Below are 19,060 nucleotides of genomic sequence, written 5' to 3' on the forward strand. Positions count from 1 at the left end.
ACAGTCTTTGTTGCATGTCTTCTTTGTTTTGTTTTGTTTTTTTATTTTTGTAGAAACCACTCTTAGTCAAGGGCTGTACAAAAACAGGCTGAAGGTTGGATTTGACCCTTGGGCCATACTCTAGTGTGTCTGATTGGGTCCTTTTGCTTGTCTCTTTAGTCAATACCGGTCATCAAAGCAAACCCGTCACCATTAGAATGGTGAAGAATGTTTTGTTGTGGCTTGAGACCCATTTAAAGCCAGAAGACAATGGTGTGGGTAAATGGACTCATCCCTTTAAATGACTTGAATGTGTATTGACAGTAATAATGTATTCTGTATGCACTGAAATGTGCCTCTTTGAGACATTGTAGTCAGACCTACCACACAATTGATAGGATATTTCCCAAGGTCTAGAGAATGTGTTGGTCATTTGTGAACTTTGACAATTTAAGGAGAATATTACTAATCATGAAAGTAGCATCAAGGGAATTCATACTGGTTTCTTACATTTTAATTATAGAGATTGGACTATACTTTTACACGGTCGCCTCAGCATTCCTTCCTTGAAAATAGATTGAATGAAGTCTTTCAAGATTAGACAAAATGTATTTTGGCTTGAGGCTGGATTTAGTAATCCAGTTTATCTTTTTTTTCTTTTTTAAAGAGATGATTTTTCAAAGCAGTCGAGAAATTAAGATTTCTTTTCATGTTAAGTTTTAGTTTGAGATGTGTGGAGGTGGTAAGGATAATATTGCATTTCATTTAAGTTTTAGAATATGCTTCTGAGTTCTTTCAAGATTTTCTTTTTAAAACTTCTTGTCCTCAGCTACATGTTGATATTCATTCAGTAACGATTCTACCTTGAAGTGAAATCTGTTTGATTCTAAGATACACATTTTCAAAAGAAATTGACTTTGGCTGAAGCTATTATGTCCATTAAACTGTGTAGTGGTGTGCCTGATCAGGTTGTTGTGGCTTCTCAACACTAACAGCTGGCATGGCAGGCTAGTGTGCGGGTGCACATTTCATCAGTAAGATGGGTGAGGCCTCTATTGATTATACCTCCTTTCTGTTGCTCTGCTCAATAAACCCAGTATTGGCTTACTACCTTGGTTGATTTTTGTTGTCGTTCATTGAGGCAGAAATTGCATGAAGTGAAATTCACTGTATAACTTTGAAATTTTTTTAAAGTTACACTCAGGAGATATAACTATTTTGCTAAGATTGATAGAGCTATATTTCTTTTAGCTAGAAGTATGGTTTTAAATTGGTTGAAAATTTGGTTGGCTACTATTCTGCCATTCCCCAAAAGATTAGGAATTATATAAGCTTTAAGGTTGATTTCAAAATGTGGCATGCAGCAATGGAAAGATGGTTTTTCTTTTTATTAAAAAGTATCTTTGTTAATTGTAGTATATATTTTGTATTTTAGGTATTTCTGAGTTATTAAATCTCAAAAATGCATATTATTTTAAATACCTAAGAAAGCTTACTAATGTCATTTTAGTTTTAGCCTGTTAATCTTTTAGAAAAATTAAATATTAGTAGCTGTAACTTCTGCTAGAAGGTCTATAATGTCTGCATCTTGAACGTATGATGACTCGTCTGTGGGAAAAGCTGTATTTCTTAGTACTTTTATTTTCTAGTGCCTTTACCTCAAGAGTTTTGTTGCAAGGCACAACTAAATGTCACAAGAGGATTCTCTTATTGCTTTAAAACTGTGAGATTAATTTTTCATGCTGCTAAATTGTGATCAAGTGTTTTGAGATGGCAGATGCTAAAGTAGATGTAACAGTAAAACTTTAATACATTGCCCAAGTTAGTTGAGAAAATATTAAAAATTTCAAGAATTTGTTAGGAAATAATATAAAGTAGTTGAAATGGGAATATGGTGCCTAGAAAAAATCAGATTATTACAAAAATGTAAAATTAATTCAATGAACAAAATTTATTGTGTATTCAAAGTATTAGGTTCTAGGCTGGTCGCTGCTGATTCTAAGGCAAACAAGTTATGTTTCCTTGTTCCAGTAGGGGAGACAGACCTATAAATATAGGGCTCTGATACTGTTTGATGAGCACTGTGATAAGAGGAATGCACAGGGCCCCACAGGAGAGGCACCTACCCCACATTAGTGAGGAGAAGGAGGATAGTCAAGTCTGCTTTGGGGACCAGATGGTATTTAAGCTGAATTTTGAAAAAACGGGTAGAATTGTCAGGTGAAGAAATAGGACAAAGGTATTTAGTTAGAAGAAACAGGATATGAGAATAAGAGCATAGAGTTTTGGGGGAAGCTGCAAGTTGGTCATCGTAGTTGAAATGGAGGGTGTGTGTGTAGTGCAATGGGGTGGTGAGAGAGAAAGCTGTTTAAACCTTACCCTCAGAGCTATAGGAATCTGCTTATCATCAGACTTGCATTTTACAAAGATCCTCTGGTGTTGCTTTGGAGAATAGATTTGAAGCCAGAAGCCATGTTAGGAGTTTGTTATAGTAATCCAAGTTAAAAATGTTGAGATGCAGATAAATCAGGAGGGAGAGGACCTAACAGGGCTTGGTGATTGTACGATGGGGGAATGAAGGTTGGTGAGAGAGGCAAGGTCAAGGATAACTTGGTTTCTGGCTTAGACACCTAGCTGGATGATAAATGCCATTACCTAAGTTGTATAATAACACCAGAGGATTGCTTTGAATGATATGTGGGGAGGTCAGATGGTGTTTCTGTTTTGCTTGTACTGAATTCGACGAGTATATAAGCCAGGGTGTCTTGGCAGTTGGGTTTACAGCCCTGAGCTGAGAGATCTAGGAGAGGGTGACCTCACCTAGTGAGAACGTACAGAGTAAGAAGAGGGCAGGGTGAACTTTTAGAAGGTGGGTGGTGCTTAGATGAAAGATAGAGGAGCAGCTAGAAAGATAGGAAGAAAACTAGGAGTATGACTTTACAGAATTCAGTGGAAGAGGGTGTTTAAAGAAAGTGGAAAGTGGTTGCAAAGTAAAAAAGAAAAAAGATCAGAAAACTGTACATCAAATTTAGCAACAAAGAGGTCATTTGTGAATGAAGAATGCACTATAAGAAATCTCTTTTCTCTGAGAAAGTTTTTAATGACCTCAAATCTCACTTATATGCATAGTAAAAGAGAAGTAAAAGTTTAACTTCATTTGAAAAAGCATGAATAACTTAAGAGTTCCTGTTCTTTTTTAAAACATATTTTATTTAAAAAAAAAACAACAGGAGAACATAGATTGTATGTAAACTGGGGAGTGTCGTACTTTTGTTTCATTTTCATCTTAAGACATTTTTAAGAATCCTTATGCACATTCTAGTCTTTAAAGAGTCACACATAACTAGATGACATGCAGTCTGTACTTCTTTAAATTATCATCCTACTTTTCCAGTTTGGAAATCACATTTCACATTATCATTACATTTCTAGTGAAATGTACATAGAGAATGAGAGAAATATAATGTGATTTTTAATAATTCCACATATCATATATATGTGTATGTATACACATATGTATCACATATATATACACATATACACACATACATATATATGGCAAATACTGCTAGAATTCATTTGATTCTCATGTAAGCCACATTATTAAATATTAACTTTAGTATGTATTTACAGATCTTTTTGGATCCTTAAGTGTTCTATTGTAAATGTATTCCTGTAAAAATCTTCCTCTATCTTTATAATTTTCTAACTTTAAAGTATATAAATGGACATTCAAAATTTTAATATAGTGTTTTAATTAGATTTGGTTGCCTAATATAGTAAGCAATACAAAGGTTTCCATTAAAGAAATTTATAATGTTTTAAAATAAGGTTTTTTCTTTTCCCCTAAGAATTTATAAGACGTTCTTGACATCATGTGTACAAAAGATTTGAAAAGAAAACAGTTCAGCAGTACCATTAAAAAGTAGCCTTTTCCGCAAATGGATATATAGATTTTAAAACAATTTAATGTTTTCATTCAAATTTTCCACACCTTTTAAGAACATGTTCCCATTCTTACCCTTTCGTCTTTTCTCTTATTGCACCATTTTAGAACGGCAAAGAAGAGCTGTCAGTTAGTTCAAATCTTTCCTTCACTCTGTTTTTCTTGCCTGTGTAAATTAATCTTGATTCTCTGTGCTTCTTTCACACACATTTCTCTCTCATGCTCACATGTACATGTGGAAGTGTGAGTGACTGCACCAACCGTTAGCTAAGACAGCTTTTAACTTCTCTTTCCATAGTTTCTGCATGAGATCTGCCTCGATGTAGCCATGAACAAAAATTTATTCTGGATGTTATTCATTAACAGTATTGAAAGAGAAATTTTATGGTTAGAATCTTTTGGTAAGGTCTCACTTGGAAAACATCAGTTTAATAAAAGTCCATTGTAGTTTCAATGCAGTGCATTTCTTTCTGGTTTTAAGTGATTTTAAAGTCTTACGTGTCTGTCCCAGTGGTGTGTTCAAACAGACTTTCATCTTAATTAATACATAATATTTCGTTTTATTAAAAAATCTTACTTCATTTTAAATGCTCAGACTTAAAAATATGTGTATTCTTCAACACAACTAAGTATGCATCTGTATATAACTTGCATGAAAGTTTATTCACTTTAAAAAAATGTTTTGTAGTTTCTAGCTTGGATTAAAGGCAGAAAGATAGTATATAGTTTGTTGCTCAATGGAGTGGAATTGATAATAAAGTTTTAATTTTTTGTATGTTTATATTTGTTTTGTTTTACTCTTCTAGATTTTATGATTTTGATGTAAAATATTCAAACTCATTTTCTACTTCTGATTTAGGTTCAACCTTAAAGTGCAATTGCAGATTCTAGCAAGCTTCATGCTCACTGGAGTTTCTGGAGGTGCAAAGTATGCTCAGAATGGACAACTTTTTGGTCGCTTTAAGCTTACTAAAACACTTTCTGAAGATACTTTGGCTGGACGACTGGTGATGACCAAAGTCAATGCTGTTTATTTATTACCAGTCCCTAAAGAGAAGTTAGTACAGACCCAGGGAACCAAAGAGAAGGTTTATGAAGCTACTATTGAAGAGAAAACAAAAGAGTATATATTTTTAAGGATATCCAGGGAATGCTGTGAAGAACTTAATCTTCGACCTGATTATGACACACAGGTATGTTTTGAAGTATGGCAACTTAACTGTGGTTGTCTGTAGCCTACTTGTCAGCTGATACTCTTCTTCTGGTTTGGTTTTCCTTTTCTGCCATAACCAGAAGTGCAGTTGACTTTGAAGTGTTGCACTGGTGGGTGGAGAATTGGACCTCTGGTAACTCTTAGAGAAAATCGATTCTCTTTAATCTAAGTAACATCTAAAATGTTCCAGTTTTATACAGGGTCAAGCTTTCTGATTAGAGTTTTAAATCAACAAAGGAAGAACAGATTAAAAGAAACTAAGCTATATCCTGGGGACAATTGTCATCTGAAATTGTATTTGCTCCTGTTCTCTTTATCTTTGTGGATTTTTAGGTGAACTGTGTGTTCAATCTGCCATATTTACCTGGAAAGCTAATCTTTTTTGTTTTTAAACATAAAATTTGGTGAATATTATTCATTCATAGTAAATTGATTCAGTGTCGTAGGCCTGGTTTTTATCACTTGAGAGGTGCTGTTTCACAGATGTTCTGTTGATTTTATCAGATATATTCTTCATAGGAATGGTGGAATCAGATAACTTTTATTTAGAGGTTAAGTAATTTACAAGTACCTCAGTTTCTTTAGATGTAAAACAAAGTTAGTTCTAGCATGTACAACGTTGGTACTATTGAGTGAAGTAATCTATGAGGTGCATATTACAGTGCCTGGTACTAAATAAACAAAGCAAATATTAGCCATAATAATTATTGTTAGAATATGATTATACTTTAAAAGAATCTCTAAACTTGGCCCCCCTAAAGGTTATCTCCACCGAGTTTTCTAACAAGCTGTAAGCATTGGTTTGCTTTAATGCTTTAAAAAATTTTTTTTTATTTTATATTTCAGGTTGAACTTCAGTTTCAATTAAATCGATTACCCCTCTGTGAAATGCATTATGCACTAGACAGGATCAAGGACAATGGGGTTTTATTTCCAGACATCACTATGACTCCAACTATACCTTGGAGTCCTAACAGGTAAAGAGAGAGAGATATCATTGAAAGAAGTTATGTTAATGTTAAATTGAATATCTGTATCAAATAACTCAAACATACTTTTGTTAAGAATGTTTGCCTATATTCTTCAGGAGACATGTTATTAGTTGAGAAAGGAGAGTAAAAGAACCCTTTGAATGAAACATTTGAGGTTCATCATGTATTTTCTTCACTTTCCCTCAGTCTAAATGAGTTCTATTGCTTTTCTCAACAGCCTTGATTTGATAGGATGCCAAGCAGTTTAGGAATATTTCTGAGTAGAAGTTGAATGGGAAAATTAGAACCTTTCTAAAGTGGTTCAAATAGTTAATTTAAAATAATTTTTGAGTATAGAAGACATTTTTATAATTTAGGAAAATGGAGAAAGTACCATAGAAGATACTACTTCAGAAACTGCTCTCAAGTTGTGTGTAAATATTTTTCTGCTTAAATTCTCTTTGGCACGTCTTTACATGGAATTAAATATACTTCTGTTTTGTTTCCAGACTAACAGCAGTGATAGCTGTATGACTGCATCTTTCTTTTCATCCTTTGACTGGGTTTTATCCTTTTGGTCCCTGCCGATGCTCAGCTCACTCCACTTTTTAAGAAAAATCTCACAGCTCTACACAATAGAAGTTCATTTATCCCTTGTGTCAATCCAATCATGTTAGGGTAGCCCTGTTCTATCACTGATTGAGGCTCTGGTATCTTCAATAAGTGGTTTCCGAGGTCACCCTCGGTATTGACATCCAGCTGGCAGACAGGGGAAGAGTGAACACAGAGCATCATGTGGGAAATTTTTATGCCAGGCCTAGAAGTGGCATATGTCTCTTCCTCTCAAATTCCATTTCTTCTTGGTTCTAAAAACAGAACAAAGCAAAATATGCCTTACACCACAAAATCAAATAAATTCTCCCTTGTTTTCACTTACCCTTACTATCCTTTCCCCATTCTTCTTTTTACCGCCAAAATTGTTGAGCAGGAATAGTCTACGTATTTCCAGTATTCTTATTTATTCATCCTGTAATCTCTGTTTTTTACCTCCTTGCTCTCCTGAAAGTAATCGGTGATCTACTAACTGTAAACATCCAGTGGCATCTTCTCAGTTCTCATTTGATTCAGCTTCTCTGCATCCTTCCCTTTCCATTCTTACAGCCAGTGCTTAATTTAGAGCTGGACTATTTCAGTAGCCTTCTAGTGAGTGGGTCTTCCGTCTCTGTTCTGTGGTCCATCCTACATATTTGTTCCAGAGTTAGTTTGCTAAAATAATCATTTCTTTTTACTGCTTACAAATCTCTGAAGGCTTCTTCTTAATATTAGATAAAGTCTGAGCAGCCTAATACAAAACTCTTATTATGTAGTCTCATTTACAGCGCTTTCCAACAGTATCTTTTCACATTTCTTTTACTTTTTTCTACTTGACACCCACTTTCTCCCTCTAAATCCCTCTGCTCTAGCCATATTGAATTACGTTGAAGTTTCTTTCATTTGCCCTACTCTTATTTGCCTCCTTATCTTTTTTAATTTTTTGGTGAGGAAGATTGGCCCTTAGCTAACATCTGTTGCTGATCCTCCTCTTTTTGCTGAGGAATATTGGCCCTGCAGTAACATCCGTGCCCATCTTCCTCTACTTTATATGTGGGACGCCTGCCACAGTATGGCTTGATGAGCGATGCGTCGGTCTGCACACGGGATTTGAACCTGTGAACCCCCGGCCACTGAAGCTGAGTGCGTGAACTTAACCACAATGCCACCAGGCCGGCCCCGCCTCCTTATCTTTTTAAAAATTCTTTAAAAAATTTTTAAAATTGTGGTAAAATCTACATAATGTAAAACTTACCATCTTAGCCATTTTTAAGTGCACAGTTCAGTAGTGTTAAGTATGTTCACATTGTTGTGCAATTAGTCTCTGGAACTTTTTCATCTTGCCAAACTGAAGCTTTATATGTGAAACTCTGCATGTGCCCCTTCCTCAGCCCTGTCTTCTTATCTGTGATTTTCCCCCCATGAAATAATCTTTGCTCAATATTGATCTATTGAAGATTTACCTGTCCTTTAGATTTAGTCTAGCTCAAGTGCTCTCTCCTTCAAGTAGATGAACCTAACCCTTCATTTCATTATTTCAGCAAATGTTTATTGATCCTTACTGTGTGCTAGGTTCAGTCAGTTTTGTGCTTTGAAGCATAATTTCTTTCAAATTAATTTTTTTCAATTACATATATTTCTACTGTTTTCATTAGACCCTGAGCTTTTTAAAGGAAGTGACCATGTCTTACTTATCTTTGACTCTCCAACAGGGCCTTGCACATTATTAATATGTGACACATTTAAGTTAATCAGAATTTCAAGTTTAAAGAAGAAAATGAGGGTTTCAAATGTGAGGCTGTACCACTAAACTTTTAGATGTTTACTTGATATGCTCACTTCTGAAAATTATATTGTATATAACAGTATATTCAAATACCAGTGATTGTAAGTGTTAACAGCAGAAGTAACTAAGAAAATGACAAGTAGCAGAAAACTTTCAAGTAGGAGGAGATTTCATACCCCTGTAATTTAAATAGTAATTAAAATATGTCTGGGTCTAGGAACATAGTGAGAAACCATTAGCCAATTAAAATCCTTTCTGGAGTAAGATGAAGTATAGACAGATAAATGAAGTTGAGAAAATGTTCTTGAGTATGTATCTTATAAATTAATTATAACAATGCATTAGACCAGGGGAAAAAAAGAACTTTGAATTAATTTGGTTCAGGGAATAAAATAACTCTTATTTTATTCAGAATAAACTTGGAGACTATATTGTTTTAAATTGTGAAAATCAGAGATGACTCTTATCAGCATGTATATTGTAAATCTTCTTCCCTTTATTAAGCAGGTGGTGCAGTAAATACAGACAATTTGTTTTTACTCATTGGCCTTCTATAAATGTTCATCATTCATGACCAGAAGCTGTAGAGATGACCAACATTGATAGAGTTTCTGATCTGCTCTGAAGCATTTATTTACACTGAAACAGTTGATGAGTAGAATGGGCTATATAAATAAAATAAAGAGATGCTGACATATTTTAGAATTATACCTGTAAATCTGTCATTAATCTCTTAGATTTATACTTATATATATAATCTAATCTATCTCATTCATAAGTTCATTAAAGTCCCCAAATTTGAAAGATTAGAGGGTGTTTTTAAAACATTTTTTTGTTTGTTTTTTGAAAATGTGTACTGGTCAAGTAATATCTCATTCTTCTGAAATCCTCAGAAAATATTTTAGTATAGAACCAAACATTAATTGAGCACTTATTGTTCAGTTATTTTTCTAAGCAGCTTGCATGCATTATCTTATTTGATTTTAAAATAACCATCTGATGCAAGTATCATTATCTCCACGTACAGATAAAGGAACTGTTGGGGTCAGGTATCATAGAATCATAGTGGTCAGGTATGGATGCAAGCAACAGTTTACTGTGGCTTGAACAAGTAGAGATAGAAGCCCAGAGGTAGGTGGTCCAGGGCTGGTGCAGGGGCTCAGCAGTGCCATCAGGTACCAAAGTCTCCCACTCCTCTCTGCCATATTGAGCATATTGGTTTTCTTCTTGATGCCTGTTGCCTCATGATTATAAGATGGCTGCTGCAATTTTATTTACTACGAGTTCATTCCAGCCAGGTGAAGGAGGAAGGTCAAGGAGCAAGAAGAGATTTCTTCTAGTGAGGCTTTTTTTTTTTGTTCTGTTGGGTATAGAACCCCTTCTGAGAGACGACTTCTTATTCATTGACCAGAATTGTGTCTCCAGCAGAGGAGGCTGGGAAATGGAGTGTTACGTTTGTCTAGGCTCAATGGTAGAGGAAGGCAGAGAAGGGTGCTCTGGATAGTTTTGGGGTAACCACACCACAATGTTGTCCACATATATTAGGTCTGGTCTTAGCAATTACCTAAAGCAATTTCCTCATTTATAGAAGATGGAACATTGCTAGGTGCTCCCAGAATTATGAGTAAATAAGCTGGTTAATGCTGAGGGACTCTTTGCAGTAAAATACTTGAGCTTTAGTGAACGGCTTCCAGGAAATGTAGTGCCACTGGTCAGAGTCCTTTTGTTTTTTAATCAAATTCTAAATTTCTGAAAAATAAGTAATGGAATGTTTGTATGGGCAAAGTTTGTTTTCTAATGTTTCACATTTTTTAGGAGAATTTTATTTGTTTGAAATTATCTATAATAATATAGCATTAGTTATAATTTTTTAAAACTGGAAATGTTAAGAAGATTTTCCATAAATAACTAGCTTCTGATTTAAGTCAAGTATAGCCTCACAGAGTGGGAATTTTCCTGTTTAAACTGTCCTCCTATTTCCAGATTATTTTCTAGGCACTTTGCAAATTTTCTGAGTCTCTTTATACTCCCTTCCTATTTTGGTTCACATCCCTATCATTTTTACCATAGTTGTTGCGATATTTAGTATTTTAATTGTAGTTGTGAGAAAGAATGCTGTTGATTCTCCACTTGGTTTGATTCCTTTCAGCATCTGCTGTCCATTTAAATCTTCGAAACTTAGCCAAGTCATAGAAGGGACACTAGTAAGATAGATCTCATTACGGCAGCCATTTGTGCTACCATGACAGCTGTTCTCTACCCCGAAAGATATGACCTATGTATATTATTTGTGTGTGTGAAAATATGAGAAAACATTTCATATTGTTTGGCCGTTAAAAATAACCTGCTATTTTCTGAATTAAGAATTTTGTAAAAGTTTGATATTTCTTAACCAGGGACATACAGGTTTTTTCTTTTTCCTTTGTTTTAAACTTTACTAAGAGATCTTTCAATGGATTATAGTTTGAAAATCAGTTAGTTTCCCTTTTACATTTTATTTGCTATGCAAAGAAGCTACTACTTCATTATTACCAGAAAAAACTTTTCTAATGCTTTTATGTAACAGAGGGAAATTACATTTTTGAGACATTGCCATTACTATTTAGAGACTTGGCAGCAACTAGACTAGAAGTGTGTAATGTCTTTAGGTTATTTATCAAAATCTTTTTGCACTTGGAATAGGGCAAGATAACTAAAGCGGGTTTTGATCAACATAGTAAAACACGCTACACCAACTCTGTTGGGTAGTTTTCTAAAGAATAGTTTTAGAAGAAGCATTTGTTTTTATAGGTGCTATGCTGTTTCAGTATTTTTAATGGCTCAGGGAAATTCAGGATATTTGTGTGTTGTGTTCTGTTTATTAATAAGATGCAAACATTTAAAATAACTTAAATTTTTATTTTCTATAGACAGTGGGATGAACAGTTGGATCCTCGGCTAAATGCAAAACAGAAAGAGGCTGTTCTAGCCATTACAACGCCACTTTCAATACAGCTGCCTCCTGTTCTCATCATCGGACCCTATGGGACAGGCAAAACATTCACTCTAGCTCAGGCTGTCAAGCACATTCTCCAGCAACAGGAGACCAGGTGAGATGGTGTTGCATGTGCTCCGATGCAATTAGTAGGGCACAGCCTCTGTCGTGAATACAAAACGAGGGCTAGCAAGACAATTTTCATCCAGACAATTAAAATTAATTTACTTAAAAAGGAAATTTAAAAAGAAAGAAAAAGACCCACACTCAAACCCCAAAGCACTAAAATTTGAATTCTCTTAAAACATACTGTTTTTAAAAATTGACAACGTAGAGAATGATAGCTTTTAAATAGCCACCAAAACTCCAAGTCTGCTAAGGAATTGTGATATATGTTAGAGCCAAAAGAGTTGGGCTTTTTAAAAATAATTTTATATGATAGATTTAAAAATAATTTGGGAGAACTTATTTCCTTTACAGCTTAAAGAGTAATTTAATTTTCTAACAGCATCATTGAATAATACGTTAGAGGTTACTGAGTAGGTTGAGGAAAATGTGTAATATTAAGATGGCCACTGCTTTTTTTTTTGGTGTTATATTGCTTGAATAGTTTTGTGTTTTATCATTCTTTTTATTTGCACCATTTATTTCAGCAGGATTCTCATTTGCACCCATTCTAATAGTGCTGCTGATCTCTACATAAAGGATTATTTACATCCATATGTAGAAGCAGGCAATCCCCAGGCAAGACCTCTCAGGTATTTTTTAAGGCTTATTATGTATCTGTATCATACTTTATTATTCTTAAGAAAAGGTGTCTGTAAAGATTTTAGTAACTTCGAGAAAACCAAAATCTTTAACTGTGCATTGGCATTTGGAGGTTATGCGTTTTGAAGAAACCATTTAAATTAAGGAAAAATTTAAAAATCTTTGACCATTCATTTCTTAAACATTAAGTAAAAAGAAAGACATCCTTTTTTAAGTTTTGTATGTAAAAATGTTGTTAACAGTCTGAGCCGATTTTGATGTGTACCTCTAAAATAATGAAATAATATAAATATCATTAAATCAAATTTAATTAAAATTCTAGCATATTTTGCATGGCAGAGTAGTCATGCAGTGATAGTTCTTTATGGAAATAAAATTTCGACTGTGATCATGTAGGTAATTTCATAGAAGCTGCATATTAGAAAAGCATGAAATATTGAAGTGATTTCTTCAACAAAATGTAATTGACTGGTATTATAACTTTTTGCTATCATTTAAGAAACAGTGTTAAAGAAAATTTTAGGTTAATATTGAAAGGTCCTCTTGAGTGTATATGAAATGTACTTAAATACAAGATTGGGGGGAATAAAATCCTTTTCTTCAGAAAACAATAAAGAATCATTAAATGGTTGTTTATTATACCATTTGCTTTCATTGTTATATGAATTAATGTTTAGTTTTGCCATTTTACAACTAATATGTCATGCCCTATGTTATTCAAATACAATTATTGTTTACAAATTAATTTCTAACCACACCTTTGAATTACAATTCACTAACTTTTTATTTCTAGTTGAGTCTAGGCATGGAAAAATGAGATTATGCTATTTAATTATTTAACAACCATAACCAAAGCCATTTGAATGATTTTACAATTGCATTAAAAAGAACAAAAGAGAAAAAAGTGATATGGCCTGTTAACACAGGTTTTTATGCCATACTTTGTTTTCCCTCAGGAAGACAGATTAGAGCAGGAATAATTATTTTAAGTAGAATCCAGTTGTATTTAATAAGAAACTATCACATGTATGCAATCAGTATAAATGAAAATATGGTATTTACCAATAGAGAAATTCATCAATAACTAGTTTGCTTCAGATTCTAATCTTTTTTAGTTCAATAGTAGAAATTGAGTAGTTAGTAGCATTTTTGCTGTGAGTGTTCTTACTTTAATGGAGATGTTTGTTGTGTTTGCTTTTGTCGTTGGTAGAGTGTGTGTGTGAGTGTTTATGTTTGTGTGTGTATGTTATGTAGGAACTATGGCAGTCTCAATTATCATAGTGTACTTGGCTTGGAAACAGTGGAGTAAAGGCCCCTCAAATCTTGGTCAGCCTGGCATAGGTCATTTGACATTTGGGGCAGTAGAACTGTTGTTGATAAACATTAAAATCCATCATTTGGGTAGCATTATGTTTAGCTTTTCCCTTGGAAAATTTCCCATGGGGGCTTATAATCCAACATATAGTGCATTTAAATATGTGGAATAAGAAGTTATGTTCCAATAGGGTATGTGTATAGTTGTAGTGGCCCAAATACAAAAACTTGCCCTCTAGCAGAAAATCTCACCTCTCTGCAAGTTTTAAGTGGTTCAGTCCAAGATGGAAAAATATTTAAATATATTTAAATACAAATTTCATGTTATTTCTCTTAGTAAATGGAATAAAATAAGAAAAGGCTTGACTTCTCCAAATATTTTCTTTGTATGGCCCTACATTTTCACCATAGTTTTCTCTTTGGAAAAAGTGTTAACTTGTGAATATATTTCCTAGGAGGATTAATGCATTGAAATGTTAGGATTTATTAGAACCATTTATTATTACATTAACTCAGATTAATTTATAATTTTCCTAAAGGACAACAAACATGAGAGGTATGGGAGATGGAATAGAGAAAATTAGAACGACTGAGTACTCTGAGGAGATCAGCTTTATCTGAATTGTCCCAGGATTCAGGGGAAAGAACACAAGAGGGCACTAAGTGTCCATATATGACCCTGAAGATGTGATGTCTCTGTAGAGTAGGAGTGATGGAGACTTTGCCTTCTTCAGAGTATAGTTTAGAGGGGACCCTGGTAAATGTGATCAAGTATGAAAATAGTCATTAAACGTTAAATAGTTAATGAAGTAAATATGTTTAAATATACACACTCAGGGTTAAAATGTATAAAATTCTATTAGTTGCCAGGAGTCGAGCTTAAAATATTTGGAGATGGAGGTTTTAGAAACCATTTTAGATTACATTTAGTTTTACTTTTTACTTCTTACTTCATTAGAAGATTTTTAAACGGAATAGAGAAGAAAACAGTTTCTTTCTGTGTATGATTCTGAAGATCAGTTTCTGGTTCTGGCAGAGTTATCACTTAGTAGATAGAGGTTATCTGTGGAGAAAGCATGCATTTACTGCTTTCTGGGCAAATAGAAGAAATTTGTTGTTTTATATAGACCTTTAAAGAAACAGATTTTCTTCTGGATCGGGTCTTTCTCATTCTGTAGTATCTTAAGTAATAACGTTTTGAGGGGGTGTTGATTGCATGTGAATTCAATACATGAATAAAATTTCAGTGAATTAAAATTATATATTACCAGATAATCTCCTGTTTTAAGTATCATTATAATTCAGGTGGGATATGTGAACGGTTTGTTTCTAGAAATGTGTAAATTGCTTAGTTGGTGTCACATACATTTTATGCTATGAACTTGAAAGTGTCACTTGTCACTATCAATTCTCCGATTTTGAAAAATGTTGTTGGATGTGTTTTAAATAATCTTTTAGAAGAGTGTCTACCTTAAATGTTGCACAGAATGAAAGTACTGAGAAAATATTTAAATCTTTTTAAAGTGAGCACTAGAATATTTTACTTTTAAGGAAATAGGCCTAATGATCAAACTTTATATTCTAACTAGCTTCAACCTGAGGTAGCTTTCCAAGGTAACTACAAAAAAGTCAGTAGTGAGACTTAGAACTTCAATTTCTATTTTTTCTTTGAGGAAGAAGCAGCGCTTAGAGTTTGATTTGATAAGAAATTTGAAAAACAGCTTTTTCAATTTTACAGTGAAATCTTCATGTAAGAAAATATAGAAAAGCACAAAGAAGGAAATAAGAATTTTCTGTAATCTCACCAGCCAGAGATAAACACTACTAATATTTTGAAGTTTAATTTCTATGTACTTAAATATACATACTTTAGTTAATATTAATGGAATCATAATTTGTAAATGGTTTTTTCAGATAATTTGTAAAATGAAATTTAAAAGTAAATTCTGCTTTGCTGAATTAAAATATATTGTTGAAAATTTTTACATCTTTTAGAAGTGATACTGGTTACTTTCACCAAGTTTATTGTCCTTCCTATCATAGTGATGTTTTAAAAATACATTTCTTTACTTTCCTCTATTGTAATTTATATTTAGGGACATTTATTAAATACCTCTTTTTCACTTTGCTTAAAAGAAAAGACAGTCACCAGTTTTTTAAGTGTTTCATGAGGGGCTAGAACACATTTTAGAAGATTGTGAGATTAGGTTTTGTGTGTATTACATTTGAGCTGCCTTTGAAACATTCTAGAGGAGACAGATGTCAAATAAACAGTTGGATATGCATCCTGGAGCTCAGAGGTGAGGTCTAGGCTGGAGAGGGAAAAGCATGTGAGTCATCAGGGTATTGGTGGTAATTGAAGCCATTAGCCTGGATGAGATTGTCAGGCAAGAGAACAGAGCTTGAGAAGAGGGAGGTGCTGAAGACTAAGCCTTGAGGAACCCTGATTTAGAGATGTGAAAGGAAATCAGGGGAAGGGTGAGTCATGGAAGCTGAGGGAAGAGAGTGTTTCAAGGAGGGAGCAGCCATAGAACTGTTGCTGCTAAGTCAAGTAAGTTGATGGGCCTGGAAAATGTCCAGACAATTTAGTGACGTGGAAGTTTATGTCCCTTGATTGGATTCTCCACACTCTCCTGTGTTCTTTCCTATTTCGTTGACTGCTGCTTCCCAGTCTCCTTTACTGTATCCCTCTCCTTTTCCCAGCTTCTAAATGTTGGAGTGGTCCATAATCATTCTTCCAACTAGTTTCTTTTTTATCTCCACTTATTCTCCAGGTGATCTCATCTAGTCTCAACGTTTAAGTGTTATCCCAATTGTATATTTCTTGTCCCAGGCATTCTCCTGAACTCCAAAGTTAAATATCCCCCTCCTTACTGGATGTCTCCACTTGGATATCTACTACTGAACGTGTCCAAAACTGAATTCTCAATTCCTACCCCAAATCTGTTCCTTCCTTTCACCACCTTTGTAAACACCAACCCCTGCCGTTCATTCAGTTTCAAAGGCATAGAATCATCTTTTCTCTTAAATTCCACATCTAGTTCATCAGTAAATCCTGTTAGCATTACTCTCAGAATTATAGTGAATCTAACCAATTTCCCATCTCCACTGTTACCACCCTAGTCCAAGGTATCATCTTTTTTTTGTCCGGATCCTTACAACAACCTCCTAACTGGTCTCCCTGCTTCCGTTCCCTGCCCCTACCTCTGTCCCAGTCAGTGATGTGTCGGAGCCAGCTTGTACTGGTTTGTGAGAGCCAATCATGTGTTGTCTTCCCAAGTTCATGTTCAGTGACATCATGTTGGTAGCTTGAAATTGGCCATGGTAGTAGTAGGTTTTGTACCACAGAAATCAGCAAACACTACAGATCAGCCCGTCTCCCCCACAAAAGCTGGTTGTTCTACGTTTACCAGCACACCACTGTCTAAGCGCCCTCCCCCACAAACTATGTATTCTGTCCAGAGAAACAGAGGGGCCCTTTAACAACATAAGTCAATCGTGTGACTGCCCTGTCAGAACTCTGATGGCTTTCTGTTAAAATCAGAGTAAATCCAAAGCCTTTATGAAAGCTTGCAAGCCATGTGATTTGCCTCTGTGCTGGAGCATAGTAGATACCTAATAGATCTTTGTTATATGGGTGGGTTAGAGATGGTGGGTGGGTGGGTAGATGGATAGATGAGTTGTCTCTGTACCATCTTAGTAATCTATTGTATGAGGCCTATTAATATTTTCCTTTTGCAGTTAATGGAAGAATGCTCTTTCTTAAGATTTTCTGATTGTCCAGAATTTAAATTTATTTTTGAATTTCCAGAACCTTAGATAGAGGTCTATTTAAAATATAGGTATAAGAATATATTCTAAAGTGAAATACAAATAACTTTTTAATTTCTGTTGTAAGTATGCAGTTCACTATTTTTTTATTAGCGTAGATAATTGAAATACGAGTAAAGTATATTTTTATAAGAATATTCTAGCAAAAAAGTAATTCCAAAATGGGAATGTTTTGAACTTAAAAAACTGTAATGCTTAAGAAACTGTTTATGTGTCATTCTGTTGTAAGATTAATCTGAACACTTAAAAATAATTAGATATATATTTTGTGGTAGAGCATATGCTTTCTGCTTGAATCTTTTTTTGGTGAGGGGAAGTCACAGTTGTATGTTAAATTCTAAATCCAGAAGAATGTTAACGGTTATCAGATTTATTTGTTAATTTCCAGATATTGTAGTCTTAAGATAATAATGTCAATGTTTTGATAATCAGATACGGGAAAGATGTTAATAAATATAAATAGGAACTATTGTCTTCTTTTTATAGGGTATATTTCAGAAATCGCTGGGTAAAGACTGTCCACCCAGTTGTGCATCAGTACTGTTTGATCTCAAGCGCACATTCCACCTTTCAGATGCCACAGAAAGAAGATATTCTTAAACACAGAGTGGTTGTTGTTACGTTGAATACTTCCCAGTACCTCTGTCAGTTGGACCTTGAACCTGGTATGCTGACTCAAGACACAGATGGGCTATCTCTGTGTGTGTAGGGCTTCTCCACTGGTTTAGAACAGGACTTGACAAACTGCAGCCTGAGGGCCAAATCTGGCCTACTTTCTGTTTATGTAAATAAAGTTTTATTGGGTGGAACACAACCATGCCCACTTACTTACCTGTTTGTTATCTCTGGATGCTTTTGTGCTACAACAGCTGAGTTGAGTAGTCGCCACAGAGATTGTATGGCCAACAAATCCTAAAATATATACTGTTTGGCCCTTTACAGAAAACAATCTGTCAACACCTAGTTTCGACATTTTAGTGACTGCTATTCTATTTGTTGTCTAATTGATCAGATGGTATTTACTTACTAGTGATCATGTGAAAAATTCAAATTTGGACAGTGTTGGTGTTAACAATTTTTTCAAGTTTTCGTTTTAAAATTCTTTTGTGTTATATAGTGTAGAGACAACAATTATGATAGGTTTTTTGTTTATGACGTACTATTAAGATTATTACATTTAAGTACAGAAACTGTAAAACCAGACTAATATTATATGAAGCGCAGATATAAGTTGACAAAAAGTTCTGATAGATGTGGCAGAACTTAACCATTAAAAAGTGGTATCACTTTAAGGTAGTTTCTTTGAGAGAATATTCATTTATTCCTGCCATATTATATTGTTGACATCGCTCAAAACTTTTTTGCTCTCTCCTTTTGGAATTGCTTTCAGAGCCAGTGACAAATTCTTTTGAGTCCCTGGAATGTAAAGACTGTTCTCTTCACCTTGTATTTCTGGCACCTGGCCCAGAGTATAGACACCTGGAGGCCCTTGATAAACCTCTGTTTTTCTTAAAATGAATGAATGGTGGCCAAACTTTCTTTTTTGAGGGTAGATTTAATTTTAGAAAAGCTTTAGAATCTTTCTGAGACATGTCTGGTAAATAAGGTAGGTGACCAAACTGAGCAATACCATTAGGGGTAAAAAAAAAAAAGAGACGTGCCTCTCGTGTAATGAGACTTATTTTCT

At 34.3% G+C, this 19,060-nt stretch overlaps 1 protein-coding gene across 10 annotated transcripts in view; it reads left to right on the plus strand.

Annotated features, from left to right (window-relative positions):
• Positions 1-19,060, plus strand: part of HELZ (helicase with zinc finger) — a 154,767-nt gene that overhangs the window by 64,501 nt on the left and 71,206 nt on the right. For 8 of the 10 annotated variants that reach the window (XM_087441462.1, XM_087441458.1, XM_087441459.1 and 5 more), the window contains 5 exons: positions 4,785-5,118; positions 5,985-6,115; positions 11,396-11,575; positions 12,114-12,218; positions 17,860-18,038. In XM_087441462.1, coding sequence (XP_087297588.1) covers positions 4,785-5,118; positions 5,985-6,115; positions 11,396-11,575; positions 12,114-12,218; positions 17,860-18,038 — 929 coding nt within the window. The remainder of the gene's footprint in view (positions 1-4,784; positions 5,119-5,984; positions 6,116-11,395; positions 11,576-12,113; positions 12,219-17,859; positions 18,039-19,060) is intronic. The other 2 variants (XM_087441463.1, XM_087441465.1) reach the window with 1 other exon arrangement.

Source organism: Ceratotherium simum, chromosome 16 (genome assembly GCF_057802395.1).
Source record: "Ceratotherium simum simum isolate JZ-2026a chromosome 16, ASM5780239v1, whole genome shotgun sequence".
NCBI lineage: Eukaryota > Metazoa > Chordata > Mammalia > Perissodactyla > Rhinocerotidae > Ceratotherium > Ceratotherium simum.